Below are 18,912 nucleotides of genomic sequence, written 5' to 3' on the forward strand. Positions count from 1 at the left end.
GACGTGGAACGTGAAGGCATGGAAGAAGCCGATGGGCACATGGAAATCAAATTACTTGGGGCTTAGCTCGTTAAATACCGGCCGATTAATGGAATATGTTATAAATATCTATCCACTTCTTGAGTGATACTCAGTGGTTTTTAATGTACTTACAACCATCTAGTACTTTTTTCCACATAATGGTAGATAAGACTGTTGAAAGTATATTTTATTATTATTAGAAATGATAATAACGAATATCTAGTTAGTTTAGATTTTTTGATATTTAAAATTATTCCATATTATTTAGACGTATTTGTTTATATTTGTTTTTTTTCAATAATAAGGGAGACACATAAATTTAGTACAAGGAAAGAAAATAAAACTAAATAAAATGGCACATAAGTTTCGCCGATGAGAATCGAACTCGAGATCTTTTGGTTCCAGGCGGCGTTTTGTGTCACTGCATCAAAACCCCTTCCTCGACATTAGGCTTATAAATAAGTTGGCTATTAATTAACCAAAAAAAAAAACTTGGCTATTATAGTCCTTGAATGTTGAATACAGTTAACATTCTTTACTTGTGGTTTCGACCTACAAATCATCGCGTCTACGATATTTTATCTCATACTTTTGGCGATAGTTAAAGTTTATTAAAGGCAAAATGAATGAGAACTATCAAGAGAGTATAGAGCAGTGACGTAGCTCTCACCTAATGGCCAAGATGTCCATAGTTCGATAGCCAATGGAATTATCTGTGCCCCTTTATTAGATATTTAAGTTTTGTTTGGTTTTAAAGTTTATTTTTATCTCTACTTTACTTATTTTCAAATTCAACAACATAATTATTATTATTATATTTTTTTCAATTTTTTTAACCATTCAATTCAATTTTCAAAGTTAGAATATAGGTGAGTTTAACTCAACTCTAATCCCAAACAAGGTGTCAAGATTTCTATTTCAATACACTAGGTCCATAAGCCTCCATTGTAATCGAAAAAAGGTATATATACATATACATATATGTATGTATGTATGTATGAATGTATGTAAGATGGGAGCTGGCAAACAAATGCTCGCATTGAGTTACTTAATTCGCTAAATTATTAATTTAATAATGGCTCGAATGCAAACACAAGAGTCCACTAACACTTTAATCTTCAATTTTTCAATTGTCAGCACTTGACTACTTGAATTGTCAAAATCGAGAATTTGGTCCCTGAATTTTCAAAAATCATAACAAAATGGTCCTTTTAGGGATCAAACTGTTGGGAAAAAAAGAGGCTAAAAGAACCATTTTGTTATAGTTTTTGAAAATTCAATGACCGAATTTTTGAATTTGAAATTTTAGATAATCAAGTGCTAGCAATTGAAAAATTGGAGGAACAAAGTGTTAGTGAACTCCAAACTCAATATTCAATTTTTGCCATTTCTGTCTCTATAGCAAAGAAGCTAAGAGCATGAAAAGAATTTCTTTACTCCTTCCCCTCATTAGTCAAAGGGACTTAAAAATTTACACTGAATCTTCTATATTAAAGAACAAGAGATATGTTTTACTTGGTCACGGAACAAGTAGACCGTCGAGGAAAATAACTGTCCCGCATGCCTCAACGACGGTTCATCTAATCTAAAGACCACAAAAACATCTGAACGTCTTCTTCCCTCTTCTACAAACTCTTTCTTCTTTGTCTTCTTCCATGCCGGTCTTCTTATTCCATGTGAACTAAACTCTTTCTTCTTCTTCTTCTTCCCTGCCGGTCGCTCTCCTCACTGTGAGGGACGACGGGTTGATAACCTTGGGTGGGGGGGGGGGGGGGGGGGGGGGGGGGGGGGGGGGGGGGGGGGGGGGGGGGGGGGCGATAATGCTGATGCAGCTCCCGTTCTTGCCCTCGCCCGGGGTGTTGGAGTAATTCGGCGGCATCAGCGGTAGCAGAGGCTGCTGCTTCTTCTTCATCCATGGGAACGGGAGTCCCCACAGCAGCCTCCGTAGATCCGGCAGACCGAACTTGGTCTTCTACTTGATGTTTGCTCCTTGGCTCCGCTTCATGAATCCATTCCCTTTGATGTCGCATCCGAAATCCAGCTCGAAGTGCAATTTCTTGAAATAATCATTGTTCTTCGGTGGATCAACGCCCTTTCTTGGGCTCTTCTAGTCACATCTTCTGCAATAAAGATAATTGGAAAAAATTCAATTGGTCCAGGAGTGTAGACGTTCTCATACCATGTGAAGTTTGGAATAATCTAACTCAATTGTATTGAGAATGTTCAGTCAAGTAATTAGACCACGAGCCTTACATGAAAAAGGAAACCGAAATAATCTTCTAAGCCTAATATCTAAGCGACTAACTAAATATAGAAGATTTCTACAATCCAAATTATCCTAAAGTTGGTATGCGCATGCTCCGAGAGCCCCGCCGGTATTGATGGCACGCCAATCGCTCTACTTTATGGAAATAACGAATTATTTATAATGAAGACGAATGTAAGGCAAAACTTTGCCCATTTAGCTTCGAAATAATATTCTTCGAGACTAGGATGACAACAGCGAATGACTTTATTGTGAGTTGTAAATTCATTTAACTTAGAAGACTAGTTGGATCCAACTTCATGTGACACAGAAGGAGTTAAAATTTGCCCAATTAACAAAAATCCATAAGCGGGACCAATTAATGAAATTAATCCACGTGGTTTGCTATCAAGCTTATGAAAATTTTGATCAAAATCCAGTCTTCTGGCTCCACGGGATTGAAACCTCATAAGTAATTGCAAGTTGACAAGTTCGCTGAATTACTATTAGTTGATATAGTCGAGAGTTAAGTTAGTAGTTTTCCAAGTGGTTCAAATTGTCATGTCATTGATCAACAAATAAAATCCCACGTGTACACCAACGTGGATTTGTTCAAGCGGTTCGGCGCTTATTCCGTTTAAGCAAAGTCTTAGATTTGAATCCTCGTGAATGCATAAAAATCTGTGCCGGGAAAACTTTATCCATTCGTGGGTCGATCCAGCTTGACTGAATTAGCCTGGCTCAATTAGGCTTATAGATATCATTGTTCACATCGAAAAAAAAATCCCATGGCATCCGGTACATTTACTAATCGCCAAGCTAAAAACCCAATGGAATTTCATTTCAGTAAGTACAAATGCTTCTTAACCGATTTTGTTCGCAATTTATTGGAACTAGTTGATATTCACATATTGTGCAATAATTGTTTGTCAATTTTTATATCAAAAAATTAAATAATTAACACATATTGCGATATAGGAATGACTATAAATAGAACAATGACGTCCAACAATTGAAATCTGCTCCATATAAGTGTGTTTGAGCGCACACATATATATAGGTGCGTGCGATTTCACTTTTAGCAAAATAAGGAAGGAGCTACAAAACTGTTCGCTAAAAAAAAAAGGGGGGGCTACAAAACTAACATTTTATACTTATTCTTGTCCCGATTATGCATCTATTATATGAATATACATGCATAGGCGAGCAGCTGCAGACCCAACATTTGGGAATTAAGTTTGTGAAGAACTTGTTCAAAAACCTATGCATTGTGAAACATTAATAATAGTAGTCCTATGATTTAGCAACAACAAACTTATGGTGTGTTTAATTTTAAAGTTAAGTACAGTCGAGTTTTAATTTTAATTGAATTGTAATGATTATGTTGTTGAATTTTGAGAAAAAATGTGAAAAAAGTAATGATTGTGTTGTTAAATTGTGGAAAAAGTAATTGATAATTGAGAGAATTTAGTATTAAAAATTGAGTTGAATGATTAAAAAATTGAAGAAAAATGAAAAAAGTAATAATTGTGTTGTTGATTTTTATTGTATAGTGAGTAGAGTTAAAGTTATAGTTAAAATTTTAAAAATTTAATTGTAAAACCAAACGGATTATTTTATAAATTTTAAAGTTATAGCTAAAGCTCCCGTTTGATTTCATAATTTGATTTTAAAATTTTTACTCTAATTTTAACTCTATCCACTATATAACAAAAGTCAACAATATAATTATTACTTTTTCATTTTTTTTCAAATGAAAAAGTAATACAGGGTACTCGGAACTGACCACCCCTACAATTATTACAAATAAATTAAAATCAAAATTTAACTCAACTCAATTCTGAAACCAAACGCACTAAAATCTCGACAAGAAAAATCGCTCATTTTATTTTTTTAGAATATTAATTATTTACTATTGACATTAGTAACTTGTTTAATATGAATCAAAGAACACAATGATGACCCCTAGTCACATCTTTCACTCGAAAACAAAAATTACCAAACTGTCACAAATTTATGGCCTAACGTTGTAGGATCATATAAGAGGTACTTCTTTATGCATGAAATAGGGTCATAGCGGAGCATATATTTGTGCCGCACGAGTAATTAATTAATGCAGTCTAAAAAAATAAATTAAACCTCAACCAAGAGCAATATTGTTAAAGCCAAAAGTAAAATGAATAATATTTTAGTATGTTATATATGAAATTTGGGTTTACCTTTTTTCGAAGGGAAAATGCGCCTTCAAACTTAATATAGTGGTCATCCCCCAATGCAAAAACTCTATTTCTGTTATAGACATGCACCTTGTATTATATAGAGATGACGAAAAGAAGAATAAAAAAAAAAGTTAATGAAAATCGAATCAACATAAGCATCTACATACAGAACCAGAAATCTATGCCAATCAATACACATCCACTTCACAAACAATCTAAAACGCTAATTCATGATGTGCAAATAAAACAGAAAGCTGGAGATTTGCTTCTCAGCTTATTGGCGGTTCTTTTCCTCTCCCCGTTGGGCTATTTATAATTCAAAATGGTTAAAACAGTGAATCACTGTAACGAAAATAAAGGACCGTTTGGATTCAGAATTAAAGTTACTTTGATTTTGATTTTGATTTTGATTGTGGAAAATGACAAATGAGATGTGATTATAAATTTGATTTGGGAAATGTATGTTTTTGTTGTGTAGTGTATTGAGTTAAAGTTAAAGTTAAAATTTTTGAATTGGGAAATGTGTATTTTTATTGTGTAGTATATTGAATTAAAGTTAAAGTTAAAATTAAAATTAATTAACTCTGAATCCAATCTAGGCCTAAATAAGTGGAGAGAGAGAGGAATGGTATTTAAATGACTCAATAATTAATTTTTGCATTTTCTTTTTTCAGTTCTTTGGCAAGGGTACATGAGAAGTTGCGCAATAGTGAGTCGAGGGTTTAGAAATTAGAGTTATGATGTTAATGGCTTGTTTAGTTTGCAAATGTGATTTAAAAATCACAACTTTAATCTAATTCTATTCACAACAAAACAAAATAACTCATACAAAGTCAAAAGAGTTGACTCTATTTATACAACTTTTTTTCACAACAAAATAAAATAACTCATACAAAATCAAAGGATGGATTCCATTTATACTACTCTTTTTCAAAATCAAAATCTGATGTTAAAATCATATTTTAAAACCAAACGTAGCATAAATTTTCCAATTCATCCAGCACTAATATATTGCATGTAGATTCGACCAATTACACAATAATGAACTCACATTTTCCAACGCATGCCAATAAACGCATCTCTCCACATCCCCAAATTCCAATTAAATTACCAACTTGTCTGCTTAAATTTTCATATTATTATTATTATTATTGCTGTTGTTATTATTATTATTATTTTAGACTACTTCAGCGAGATTCTTCCGTTCGTTTTATAAGGAGCTTCATAAGTGGTTTGGGTAAACCCTTAACTTAGGTTGATTCGTCACATTCCCTACATTAATGTTACATCAATTCATGCAATTATCCAACCATCAACTTACATTTTTCATCGCATGCCAATAAACACATCTCTCTATATCCCCAAGTTCTAATTAAGTTCTAATTAAATTACCAACTTGTGTGTTTTCACAGAAGCTCTTTATGCAAACTCTTAGTTTCTCGTTGATCTGCCATTTGCATCACCTACATTAATGTTACATCAGTTCATGCAATACCACCATAAGGTGGTCTAGTAGTTAAGTATCAAGCGTTCTATTTGAATATCACGGGTTCGAATCTCACTGAGGACGTAGAGCTCGACACTATGCGGGTGTATTATGGGATGGCGGTGGTCGGCCCATAATACTTGATCCAGTGAGCCTTGGATTTAATTTACTAATGTGTTGGTGGGGATGCGGTGATCAAGTTGGGCTAAAGTCTCAGCGAGCTATGGCGAACGGAACATTTCGTGACGGTTAGGTTCTCTTAATTGGGGTAATCACAACATACTAATAACCCGACCTATCCTTTTATTCATAAAAAAAATCAGTTCATGCAATTAACCAATAAAGAACTCGCATTTTTTCAACGCTGGGATTTATTATTTGTAACATTAATTTCCACTATCATATTTTTAAATTATAATTAAAAGAAAATTACGCACAAAAAAAATGAGGAAAAAACAAAAAAGGAAGGCCGGTTGTTGACCCAAATTGGAACGACAATATTTCAAAGTAGTTTTAGGTTTAGAATGGACTAGAGATTGCAATAATCAAGCGCCAGCTCATCCATTCAAAAGAAAAATCTAGGCACCCATCTTAGTCAATCTTATTTGGCTCATTCTGCATTTTGCTTTCACATCTGAAAATTATGATTCGAGAAACCGTCACAAGGAAATAAAGAAAATCGTTTTTTCCACGCTTCTTTTTTAGCTTGATGAAATACACATTTTAGCCTAAATTTTAGTTTTTTTTTTCATTCCCAAAAATAAATGCATCTATCTATCTATATATATACGAGCAATGAAAAGCTCATGCTAAATTAATATGTCACATACTCATCTAAATTGACACATTACACTCTCTGCGTTAAAATATATAGACAAATATGTTAACTTTATCTATAATTATTTTATCGTAAAAATTAATTGTAATTCCCAATGTCATGCGTGGCATTTCCTTCCTCCCTCACTATTTACTCTATTGGGTCCATTCATCTCCCCCTCTATCATTCTGTTTCAATGGCTGTTTATGTATCTATGTCATGTTTTATATATTATACATATATATATATATATGTAAAATCTATGCAATATATCTATATACACATACTTTCAAAATCCAAACCGTAATACAATTTTTTTAAATGGATGTTCCGCTAATTATCATTTTCGATTTATGCAAATATAAATATCCCTTCTTCCTTTTCAAATTTTCATATTGTTTTGGATTCCCGAAAAATAACAAAAATATTTTATTCATAAACCAAACCTCCTTGCAAGTCTGCAATGTTTCAACGTCCTAATATGCAAATTTGAGCACACAAGTTGGTAATTTAATTGGAACTTACAGATATGGAGAGATGTACTTATTATAACATCGCAAATAACTTAATGTAAAAATATATTAAAACTAGGCAATAACCCCTACAATGCAAGGAAATTTGGGGAATACAAAATTGAATGTATTTTCAAAAATTATAAAATATCAACAAGATTTTAAAAGTACAAATATAATGTATTATTTTACTTTATAACTAAAAATGAAAATTTTAATTTTAAAAAAATATGTCTATTTAAAATATGCATGGTGCTTAAATAAATTTTCTAGATATATAAAATAGCCCCCTTTTTTTGTATTTCAAATTACCCTTTTCGGGTCTCAAGTTAAAATTTTCATTATTTAATAAGGAATCTTAACAATTAATTAACGTGTGCTGATAATATGGACTAATTAGAAATCATTCGCTGAACTTGATCCAATTAAAAAATGTCGCAAAATCCGTTGAATGGAACTATAAGGATACTCGTTATAGAGTTAAAGGCGCCAAAATCGAGTTTTTCTTTTATTAATAACCAAAAAATCGAGTTTGGATGGGGCGTCATTTATGTATATTATAATCAGTTACTTTTATATAAAGTTGGAAAATTTATAGTTTTTTTTTTCTTGGCTTTCAGAGGAAGAAGAAGCTTATAAGCAACTCCAACCGCTTTCTCCTTCTCCTTCCCTCTCTCCCTCTCTCTCTCTCTCTGCATGAAGTAGATTGTTTGCGAGCTCCTTAAATTCTTGGAAGGAAGATTGGAAATTTCCTGAAGGAGCGGACTGCAAATGACACTTCGCCCATCTGATTGAGAGGTGAGAGCTCCCTTCTTTCTCCTTTCTTCACCCTTCAGCAGTTCCCACTGCTCTTAGTTCGACTGCTGAGCAAGCTAAACCATGTGTCGGCTCCTCTGTTCTGATCTCCTCTGCTGCTGGTTTTAGTTGCTTTCTCCTGATTTCAGTTTTGTCGCTCCATGAATCTCTATTTAGCTAATCAGAACATGAAACGAGACGAACGAACTGAGACCTCCTTGAGCTAGCAAAGTCGGTTTTCTTTTTCTTTTTTTCTTTTTCTGGGGTCGAATACGATTTCCGTTGATCTGTTGCTTCATTTCGTTTCAGTGTCCATGCTACTTATCTTCTACAGAGAAAAATCACTGATTTTGTTTTCTTTGATGTCGATAGTCATCAGACGACGCATCTGGGTATGGAAATCCTCTCATACAACTCTGCACGATGTAGTAGTGTTGTTAAGTTGAGATCGAATTCGGCTGACAGAATCTCAAATACGAAGAGATCAAAGATTTCTGGTAGTAAAAGGTGTAAGCTTTTGTTCCCGCTAAGGGACTTTGGAAATGGTTCTTTTAGATATTCGGCTGCAGGGCGAATCGGCTCGAACAATTCTAAGATCCCGAGAAGTTCCCATCTACTGGTCTCAAATGGAAGCTATGATGGGTATGTGGTCGGAAGCGAAGAGGATTTGAGCAGTGTTTCAGAAGACGGGAAATCGATTCCTAAGGTTCTAATCCCAGGCTTGCCTGATGAATCAAATGGTGAATGCAGAGCTCCCATCAGTAGTTGTTTCTGGGAGTGGAAGCCAAAACTGAATGTTCACTACGAGAAAGCGGGGTGTGAGAATTTAAAATCTCCTGCCATTTTGTTCCTTCCAGGTTTTGGTGTCGGTTCTTTTCATTATGAGAAGCAGCTGAAGGATCTCGGACGCGATTACAGAGTTTGGGCGCTCGATTTTCTCGGGCAGGGCATGTCTTTACCCTGTGAGGATCCCACACCAGGACTGAAGGGACAGAAAGAAGATGCTGAGAGGAAAGATTCAGTGTGGGGCTTCGGGGAGGAAACCGAGCCGTGGGCAAACGAGCTTGTATACTCTGTGGATTTGTGGAGGGACCAAGTCCGTTATTTTGTGGAAGAGGTAATCATTTTTATAGAAGATTCATTCATTCTCCGTTTTCAGTTCAATAACTGAATGCTGCCTCTTACTTATGTTTTAGGTAATTGGAGAACCTGTTTATGTAGTTGGAAATTCACTGGGAGGATATGTTTCATTGTACTTTGCTGCATGCAACCCACAATTGGTGAAGGGCGTGACCTTACTCAATGCAACCCCATTTTGGGGATTTCTGCCTAATCGCTCTAGATCTCCAAGACTCGCTAAAGTTTTTCCATGGGCTGGGACATTCCCTCTCCCTCCAAGAGTCAGAAAGCTCACTGAACTTGTGTAAGTTCTTATATTTGATCCTTAGAGATCAAACCATAACCTAATATCTCGAGTCAATTATTTCTGAGAAAGCAGGCTTTCATCTTAACATGTTAAAGGATTTTCCAAGGGAGATCCTTTGCATTTGAGTTACTTAAATAAATAAAGAAGAAGAGGATACTTGAGTTGGCAGTCTTGCTGGCAACAGACATTACTTATCGAGAACAAACTCCTTGTTGGAGATGACAGTATTCTATTGCCAACAGGCAACAACGGCTCCCAGAGAAGTCTGCGCTAATAACAGGAATTGTCAACCAGAGTATCCCCTTATTGTGACTCTCTCATTTGCTTTATTTCAGTTGGCAGAAGATCAGCGATCCAAAAAGCATCGCAGAAGTTCTAAAACAGGTTTATGCGGATCATTCCACGAATGTCGACAAAGTCTTTGCTCGTATTCTCCAAACGGCACAACATCCTGCTGCTGCCGCCTCATTTGCCTCTATTATGTGTGCTCCTCAGGCACAGCTATCCTTCAATGAGGCTTTGTCCCAGTATGTATCATCGCTCGAGAACTGCAAGTGCTAAGATCATTCGACTTATTAGTATTTATCTGTTGTCTCCCCTTTTGATGAGGCCTTCGGTTTCGTTTTGCTGTTCAGGTGTCAGGCCCAGAATGTGCCTGTGTGCCTCGTGTATGGAAAAGAAGACCCGTGGGTGAAGCCTGTGTGGGGGCGTCAGGTGAAACGGCAGATTCCAAATGCCCCTTACTATGAAATCAGTCCTGCAGGTCACTGCCCTCACGATGAAGTTCCTGAGGTACACTCCTTTATAGATTCAAGCAATATTAACTTTGTTCTGTGCGCCAAGCAAAGTTGAATATCAGATGATGAAACAGGTGAAACATCACGATGCAAGAATGACTAATGCCATGCTTAGAAGCATGATAAGCATCACAGGTGCGTAATGTGTATGCAGGTGGTGAATTATTTATTACGAGGATGGATAAAAAGCCTTGAGGCAGAGGGTTCGATCTCGTTACCTCTGCTGGATGACGTGGAAGCTCCTCAGAACAGCATCATCCGAGACTTGGAATTTGTCCGTGAAGGAGCAAAGAAATCTCTGAAAGTGAGGGTTGTCGAATCTAAGTCTGAGTTGTGGAATAGGATAAGCTCCTTTATTGAATCCCGCCTCGGGAAAGTCAAATTGAAATCTTGATGGAAGAGCAAACTTGAAAAGTCTTTTGCATATTTATATTGTGTAGATATCGAAATGTAAAGATGTGATTGGATTTCTTAGAACCGTGATTGCCAATGGTAACTTTTATTGCTGTGATTCATTAGTTTGATGGCATAAACCAGATAACTGATATTGGTACTGGAAGACAGACCGGCCGGGATCATTGGACTGGCCGACCACTATTGCCTGCTTTTGAAGCCTGTCCAGGCCCAGCCAAATGGAAATTAAAGGCCCATCTCATGGGCACCGGCGACCTCGGAGCTGGGGTCAAGACCGCCAGCCTGCGTGCCCAGCCTCTCCCTCCCTGTTTGGCATACCCTTCAGCCGAACCCTTTCCACCTAAAAAAAAAAGGGAAGAAAAAGATAGTATTCTTTTATTAAAGAAAATGTTAAAATAAAAAAATAAAATTCACGTCAGCATTTGTTAACGAAAAATGTAACGGTAGGACTATAATGGCAAATATGTGGAAGGTTGAGGACAAAAATGACAAAAGAAATAGATTTATGACTAAAATGGCAAAAGTGTCAAAGAGTGAGGATTAAAAGTGTATTTTAGTCTTATAACAATAAATAAATGTGTATGAGACGCATTTCCTTAAAACTCAACTCGTGGTCAATCAACTTTTGGATTGCTCGGATAAATTTATTCATAATGGAAAATTTTATGTATTTTACTTTTCAATTGCAGTTAAATGAATTTGTTCTATATTTTATTTGTATTATATTCAAGAATTTTTGGATATATGTCAATATCTTAAGCAGTATTGATATATAATTATAAGCATTTTTTTAAAAATTAAAATTATTCTTGATAATTTACAATAACTTATCGAGACAAGAAATACTTTTACAAACTTGAGCGCTAAATATCTTGTAATTAGATGAAAAAAATTCATTTTATGCATATCTTCTATATGTTTAACGTTTTTCTACACCATTTCTCTTACACAATATTTTTTTAAGGTTGACTTACTATATGTAGATATTCATTTTTTTTAGTGTAAATCGTGATATCCGAAAGTCTAATTAGGTTTCGACTAATCCAGTCAAAGCGGGTCGGACCACTAAGGGGTAAAGCTCTCCTATTGTGGATTTTCTGCATTCATAATGATTTGATCTCGAGACTTTGCTTACGAGGCTATGTGTCGGGTCTTTGCTCCTATTATGAATCAGGCCCTTGAATATATTGATGACATCATTTTGTTCAGCCCATCAACAAGTGCCGAACCACTAGAACCAACCCACGTTGATATATGTTTTTTTTCACATTTTTATAAGTGTAACATAAGTATTTTAATTATCATCTTTTTGCTCACAATTTATAGTGATATATTTATTTTGTACACATATTTTTCAGTTCTATTTATTTGCGCGATATGTGTTGATTATATAAATTTGGTTATAAAAGAATTAATAAGATATTACTTTGCAGTACGCGGATATTAACTAGTCTGTATTGTAACATTCCATGACTCAGCACTTCATATATCAAGCAAAAAACTCACCACTTCATAATCCGCAATCCGAATAAATTCGGCCTACCTGGCATCGTAGTTGTTGGTGCTGATAGGCCCATTTCATGGGTATCTTTGGATCCGGCCCATTAAATATCTGTCGGCCCGTTTAGGATTGACAGTTAATTTTGTCTTGAAATTTCTACTGTTGCACTGTCAGTGACCGTTAAACTTCTTTCGTTCGGTGGATCGGAATCCGCCGGAATTGCCGCCTATGTTGCTGCTGCAGGGGCCAGAGATACGTGGCCTCGCGGCGCTGTCCGCGGCGGAGAAGCCATCAGAGGCCGTCACCATGACGAGGAAAACGCTCTCCGGCGCATTTCGAACCGTAAAGAACCCTAACCCCAGATCCAAGATCGCCTCGAATCCGTCAGCGTCCTCTCAATCGCCCGTAAGATTGTCGGCATCTTCAGCATCAACGTCGAGGCGGGTATCCGATCCAAGGTCAAGAACATGGAGCGTGTACCTCATCCTCTCCACCAACGACCCGATCAAGACCTATGTGGGAGTTACCACCGATTTCACTCGCCGGTAAATGCTTGGGGGATCCATATTTGATTAAAAAAAAAGGAAAGGAAAAACAAAATTTTTGCTTGAAGGGGCGTCAGAATGACAGAAAAGTAATGATTTTTATGTGTGGGTAGCTCCTTGAGCTTGATGTTCTTCTGAGCAGCTGACGCATTTGATTTGAATATTCACAATGTTGGATCAAAACCAATTGCTTGTGGGCTGAAGTTTGAAGCTTTTCTTATTTGCTGAGGAAGATTCTTTAGCCTTTATTACAGAATTGAAGAAATGGCTACCCATTTAAATAGTTTACACGTCGATTTTCCAGTTCGTGTAGTCTTGCGATGTTTAAGAATGCATATAGGTCCTATCTTAAGAACTTGACAGTTTTTGTGTAGTTTGAAACAACATAACGGTGAGCTCAAAGGTGGGGCAAAAGCATCGTCTGCTGGAAGGCCTTGGGTGTGTGCTTGCGTGATTCACGGCTTCAAGGATCAAAGCGAAGGTATTTTTCCTCACTATGGGTCCCGCAAAAAAGAGTCATGTTCTTTCTATCATTGCCCGAATATTATGCCTTTTGAGCATTCTCGCAAGTTTGTCCAGCAATTTTTAACTTTGACCATGAAAACAAAAGGGTCATATTCTTCCTTCTACTTTGTCCTGTTTTATTGAGGTTCTCGTAGTTGATCGGAGCTGTAGATTTTCCTATTTAACATGATGGTGCAGCGTGTTCGTTTGAAACCAAATGGAAGAGCTTGTCAAAGAAACTACCTCGCAAAAGGGCAACAGATGACGCGGCGAAACCAGAAGATGCTCGCTCGCTTCTACTGCTGCGGCACAGAGAAGCTGCATTAGATCAAGTTAAAGGTGAAATTGATTGCAGTCACTTGGAAATTGACTGGCAGTTAAGTCCTTTGTGATGCAATAGACTTACTGCTCACACAAAGTAAGGACATTGTCGCAGTTGAAAGCTGCTGGCATGGAATTTGGGAGGACTATGCTGCCATCCCATGAAATATTTATTTGGCACGAGATCTATACAGGCTTGTCCATATATGTTTTCATTGTGATTATATATGTAACTCAAAGTTAAAGTATGTCCGTGTTTGACATAGTAGCGATTTTTTTTTATGGAGACGATAAAATGCCTTTGCTTCACACTGACATTGTAAAAGAATTGAAAGGCTTGAATAAGAGGTGGAAATGTTATACACTTATGGGAATCTGATGAAGCTATCTTCTTTTCCGGGAATTGTTATTCACATACAGAATTTATTGAATGCAAGTAGTATATCCAAGCCAAGTCATGAATGAGAGGTTTACGAGTCAAATTCTTCCTTACCAACTTCTCTTGCATTCCAAGCATCGAATGCAGTAATTGGAACTGCAAGGGAGTCTCGATAACATGGAAAAGTCATTATCGAGAGCGTTTTGTTCCCCGTCCGCTCCAAGAACTCATCACATCCGCAAAGAATTGGAATCTTTCCGTGCACTGTTTACATAAAAAAAATTGGACCACCTCATTTGGTGAACAGTTAGCAACAACTTAACTTTGGGCGTAGGAAAAGGATGATGAGGTCTTGTTTGAGCACGTGAAGTTAATGTCTTTTCTTCTATCTTTTCCCCTTCTGTTATCGCATTGAAAAAGCCAATAAGGCAAGGTTCCTGCTTCGAGAACTGACACCAACAACAGCTCTTTTTAATATTGTCATAGCTAGAACGTCTTGGTGTTAGCTTCATTTGCAGAGCAATCAAATGTTAGAAGCTGAGTCTGAGAACTGGAATGACTAGCTTGATTCTGATCAGCAAAGTCAAATGTCGGAACAAAATTGATTTCTTACTGAGCAGATGTCTATACAAGCTGTCCAAGAACCCAGTCGAACAATCCGAGTTGAAAAGAACCAAATGAAAGTGAGTTTCACGTGCCGTGCCTCGCATCGACAAGTGCCTTAAAGGCAGGCACATTTCGTTTGGATCATGCCCTCGAGCAAAGGGCACATTTATTGATATTGTACCCTCAAGTTTTCCAGATTCGTGGTGGAGAATTCAAAAGAAGAACCGAAGAATTACTCCTCCAAGAACCGACAGGTTAAGATAATATTGAGCTCTTGTCATTCTCGAACTTTTTATATAATATTTTTCCCCTCCGTTTTTGGTTAAAAGCTAAAGTTAGACAGAGAGGCAAATTTTTTTTTTTTGTTAAATAATAATAAGGGAAGCTAATTATTGGGTCATATGTGGCGTAAAGGTTAGTGCTTTCCTTTTGTAAGCAAAGAATGAGAATATCATTCTGCAGGCCCCTCATACATTGCAGATCACGAGGCAGGCGAATAGAACCTTTGACAATCTTACCTCGTTATGAAACGTGAAGTAATCACCAGCAAAATTACAATAAATAGATAAGTGCATAAATAAATGATAAATCATTTCATATATTGACATAATAAAATAGTTTTATAAATGCTTTTTCGTCGCCTCGTTAGGAGGAATCAATATATAAAATTTTCTCGAGGAAGCCCTCACGACACTTTTGCCCTCCTCCTTTCCAATTGTACTAAACCCTCAAAAAGGATTAACGCATCTTTTCTTCTTCTTCTTCTTCTTCTTCTTCTTCCATTTCTTGCTGAATGTGTATTAATTATTTTGTTTATTTTTGGTGAGAAGAAAGACGAGCACCAAATACCAATAACTAGCTATGAACTGGGTGTATAAAATAATGACATGTTTGTGGTGTAGTGAGAAGGCTGTGCTGTATACATGTGAACAAGGTACGAAAGACATGTGCACAGATAACTGAGATCACATAATTTGGCTAAAATATAATTAAATTAATCAAAAACACATTTAGAAATCTCAATAGCCTCCAATTGCTTCCTTTCCTTCTCAATCAATATCAATAGATTTTCTAGAATCTGTTTTTTTCTCTCAGTTTAGTTCCTTAAGTTTCTCGACGAGGTAAAGTCGGCAACCCTATCCAACTTCAAATGATCAAATTGCGCACAAAAAAAAAAAAAGATTTGACTTTCCGAATCGGGTTCTCGATTTCGTTGTCTCAATTAAAGATGCACTCGACTAGATTATACTTTTGGTTCCTCACTTGATGAATTTCGATTCGATGAAGTATCCGAGGAAAGCAAGAACCAATTTCTTTTTGATGAAGAAGCAAAGAACCAATTGAGTGATAGGTTTGTCCTTAATTCACAGGGGAAGTAATAAGTTATTAAGTCCGTTATTTCCATTTTCCACGGCCCTTTGCCATCAGTTTTCGACAGCAGACGACCAGAAGAAGAGAAATGTCGGCCGTATGGTATAAATATACGGTTGGAGAGTTGACTTGACGGTAGATAGAAGTAAGTTACGGTCTATAATGGCGGATGGGATAGATTGAAAAAGCTCGGGATTCCATATCTATGAACTCCTCTCATCTCAGACAGGCTCCACATTCTCCTCTCTCTCTCTCTCTCTCTCTCTCTCTCTCTCTCTGAAGCTTTTCAGTTTCTTTATGCAAGCTTCTCTCTTGGTTCAAAGGCTTCAAAGGTCAGAGAGAGAGAGAGAATCCATCAATTAACTTCTCTGCTGCAGTGCTTTCTCCTGTCTGTACATATTATTACATTCAAAGAACATTCACAACTCCAGAAGAAGTTAAAGGAGAGATCTTTTTAATGGGTTACCTCTCCTGCAAAGCTCAATCCTCCATATCCGTCTCCAACTCTCACGCCCCGTCCCCGTCCTCATCGTCTTCCAAGAACATAAAGATCCAATATTACGACTACAGCGACCTCGAGGCCGCCACCGATGGCTTCTCCGAGCAGAAACTGCTGGGTAAAGGCAGTCACGGGTACGTCTACAAGGCCTTCCTCAAAGGGCAGCACGTCGCCATCAAGAAGCCCTCCAGAGGTCTGGAACTGGCCACCGAAGTCGATAACGAGATCGAGATTCTTTCCAAGATCCAGAGCCCCAGACTGGTCAACTTGGTGGGCTTCTCCAATGACTCCAAGAGCCGAATCCTTGTCGTCGAGTTCATGAGCAACGGTACTCTCTACGACATCCTTCACTCCAATACTCGATCTCTGAATTGGGGTCGGCGGATTAGGTTGGCCCTGCAGATTGCCAAGGCCATTGACACGCTCCACTCGCAGAGCCCGCCCATCATTCATAGAGATATTAAGTCTGCAAACGTGCTGATTGACCGAAATTTCAATGCCCGGTTGGGCGATTTCGGGTTAGCTCTTAGGTGCCATGCGAATGACGGGAGGTTCTTGTCTACCCCACCTGCTGGAACTATGGGATATCTCGATCCGCTGTATGTGACTCCTGATAATTTGAGCACCAAGACTGATGTGTTCAGTTTTGGGATTTTGCTACTGGAGATAATCAGTGGGAGGAAGGCAATCGATGTCGGGTATTCCCCGCCCTCGATCGTGGATTGGGCGATTCCTCTCATTAGGAAGGGGAAGCTACTCTGCGTCTATGACCCGAGAATTGCTCCTCCTAAAGACCCCGTTGTTAGGAAACAGTTAGCTGTTATTGCTGCCAAGTGTGTGAGGTCATGTAGGGAGAGGAGACCTGCGATGAAGGAGATTGTCAATTGGCTCACAGGGTTGAGTAAGCTGGTCCCACTCCATTCGTGGAATGGGTTCAATAATCCGTGCTTGATGGTAGAGACCATGGGACAGCCGGTGGGATTGAGAAACGCCCATTTGAATGCACAGGCTGAGAGTGCTGGAGGGAATTGCGATGATTTTGAGGGTCAGCTTGGGAGGGCAGCAGTGAGGAAATCGCGGAGAGTTTACTCGGATTTGGGGTTCAGGAGTGATTTGATGGATCTGATGGCTGTGAATACTGATGAGGATTTGGAAGTTCGGGGGGAGGCCAATGGGGATGACAGCAGTAATGCCAAAGTTTCAAACCGGGCATTCAGTTCGAGATTTAGGAGCACCAGATATCTTCTGAATGAAAGAACTAGGCAGCAGCAGCCTCTTCCGTACTTGGATAATGGTGTTGCTATTAATGTCAGGCAAAACCGTTCAGTCGGGAGCAATTCGAGAGATGTGGATCGGTCGAGTTCAAGCTCCCAGAGAGCAGAAGATGTTTGATTTGCTGCAGAGACTTGATTGAAGCGTTTACAGCTTGTATCATTACCATGCCTCGTTCATGTAGATACAGCCTATGGGGTTAGATCTCTCACTCTCTTGGTCCTCATCTTAATAAGATGAGAAAAAAGAAAAAAATGAAAAAAGAGAGTTGTCAATGTTTGCTGAATTGTTCACGAACTGTTATTTTTGATTAATTTTATTATAGGGATATCACTTGTGTCCCAGTTACAGGGTATGTTCATTGTTCAGTTGTCTTCAACATCGAAGGTTTTACATCTCAGATGCTGCAAAACGGATGCAGGAACGGGGTTTAAATGCATTGTGAATTAGGCTGATCTTGATGTGATACGATCTTATCCGGTTGACTGGCTTATGATCTCAGATATCGGGATCGCTGTGTTTGGCTTCATTTTGGTGATTTGGTTTGTGAGAGGTCGTACCATTTGTTGCTTGGTGAACAAACTAAAATCTTAAAATTGAGCAGTGGGGGAAATGATACATTTTTTGGTCTTTTGCCACTTGTTAGTTGAGAGTGATTGCAGGTGATTGCTTTCGTTGCTCACCTAATCCTTCATATACCAAATGGAAATGGGGGCATCGACTCAACTGATGATTTTTTTTTTTTAAATGTTGAAAAGCATTGGTAGCTTAGCTTCCCATCATTAAGAAATTGTTTATGGAACCAATCCTTTTGGCTTTATGTGATTGGCACCAATATTTGGTCAAACCCTTCAAAAAGGTAAACAAGCACATCGGAACATATGAAAGTAGACAAAAATGTTTTTTTTTTTTCCCTTTCTTTCTTTCAAGGAAATTCGGGTGTGATCAGGGTTAATAGTGAACTACCGTAGTTGCAAATTTATTAAAAAATTGTTTGACCCCTTACTTTTGAAGCCTTTTTATTTATTTTGCTTTACAGCTAGAAGTTATTAATTAATGTGTATTCATTCATTCATTCATTCATATCACCATGTGAAGGCTGGCCTTAACATTTTTTTTTTTTTTAATGAGTGGCTTTCATCAGTTGACCCGTTCTTATTGACCTCCGCCCACGAGATCAGT

At 37.6% G+C, this 18,912-nt stretch overlaps 3 protein-coding genes across 6 annotated transcripts; all 3 read left to right on the forward strand.

The window, feature by feature from the left end:
- The first annotated feature begins 7,930 nt into the window (after positions 1-7,930).
- Positions 7,931-10,836, forward strand: LOC116188966 (pheophytinase, chloroplastic). Of its 4 annotated transcripts, XM_031518435.1 has the most exons (7): positions 7,932-8,098; positions 8,468-8,835; positions 8,953-9,212; positions 9,292-9,518; positions 9,857-10,048; positions 10,157-10,313; positions 10,473-10,836. In XM_031518435.1, the coding sequence occupies exons 2-7, from the start codon at positions 8,490-8,492 to the stop codon at positions 10,710-10,712; spliced, it is 1,422 nt and encodes a 473-aa protein (XP_031374295.1). In that variant the 5' UTR covers positions 7,932-8,098; positions 8,468-8,489; the 3' UTR covers positions 10,713-10,836. The 4 variants fall into 4 exon arrangements, with proteins under 4 accessions (XP_031374304.1, XP_031374312.1, XP_031374295.1 ...); XM_031518444.1 differs by having other exon boundaries at positions 7,931-8,098; positions 8,468-9,212; positions 10,393-10,836; XM_031518452.1 differs by having other exon boundaries at positions 7,931-8,098; positions 8,468-9,212; positions 10,454-10,651.
- Positions 10,837-12,399: 1,563 nt separating this feature from the next.
- Positions 12,400-13,982, forward strand: LOC116192515 (structure-specific endonuclease subunit slx1). Its single transcript, XM_031521079.1, has 3 exons — positions 12,400-12,778; positions 13,153-13,259; positions 13,481-13,982. The coding sequence occupies exons 1-3, from the start codon at positions 12,462-12,464 to the stop codon at positions 13,672-13,674; spliced, it is 618 nt and encodes a 205-aa protein (XP_031376939.1). The 5' UTR covers positions 12,400-12,461; the 3' UTR covers positions 13,675-13,982.
- A 2,167-nt stretch (positions 13,983-16,149) lies between these two features.
- LOC116193205 (serine/threonine-protein kinase-like protein At3g51990) lies at positions 16,150-18,231 on the forward strand. Its single transcript, XM_031522003.1, has one exon. It carries the CDS (start codon positions 16,417-16,419, stop codon positions 17,848-17,850), a length of 1,434 nt encoding a protein of 477 aa, XP_031377863.1. The 5' UTR covers positions 16,150-16,416; the 3' UTR covers positions 17,851-18,231.
- The last annotated feature ends 681 nt before the right edge of the window (positions 18,232-18,912 follow it).

This window comes from Punica granatum, chromosome 1, assembly GCF_007655135.1.
Source record: "Punica granatum isolate Tunisia-2019 chromosome 1, ASM765513v2, whole genome shotgun sequence".
In the NCBI taxonomy this organism is placed as follows: domain Eukaryota; kingdom Viridiplantae; phylum Streptophyta; class Magnoliopsida; order Myrtales; family Lythraceae; genus Punica; species Punica granatum.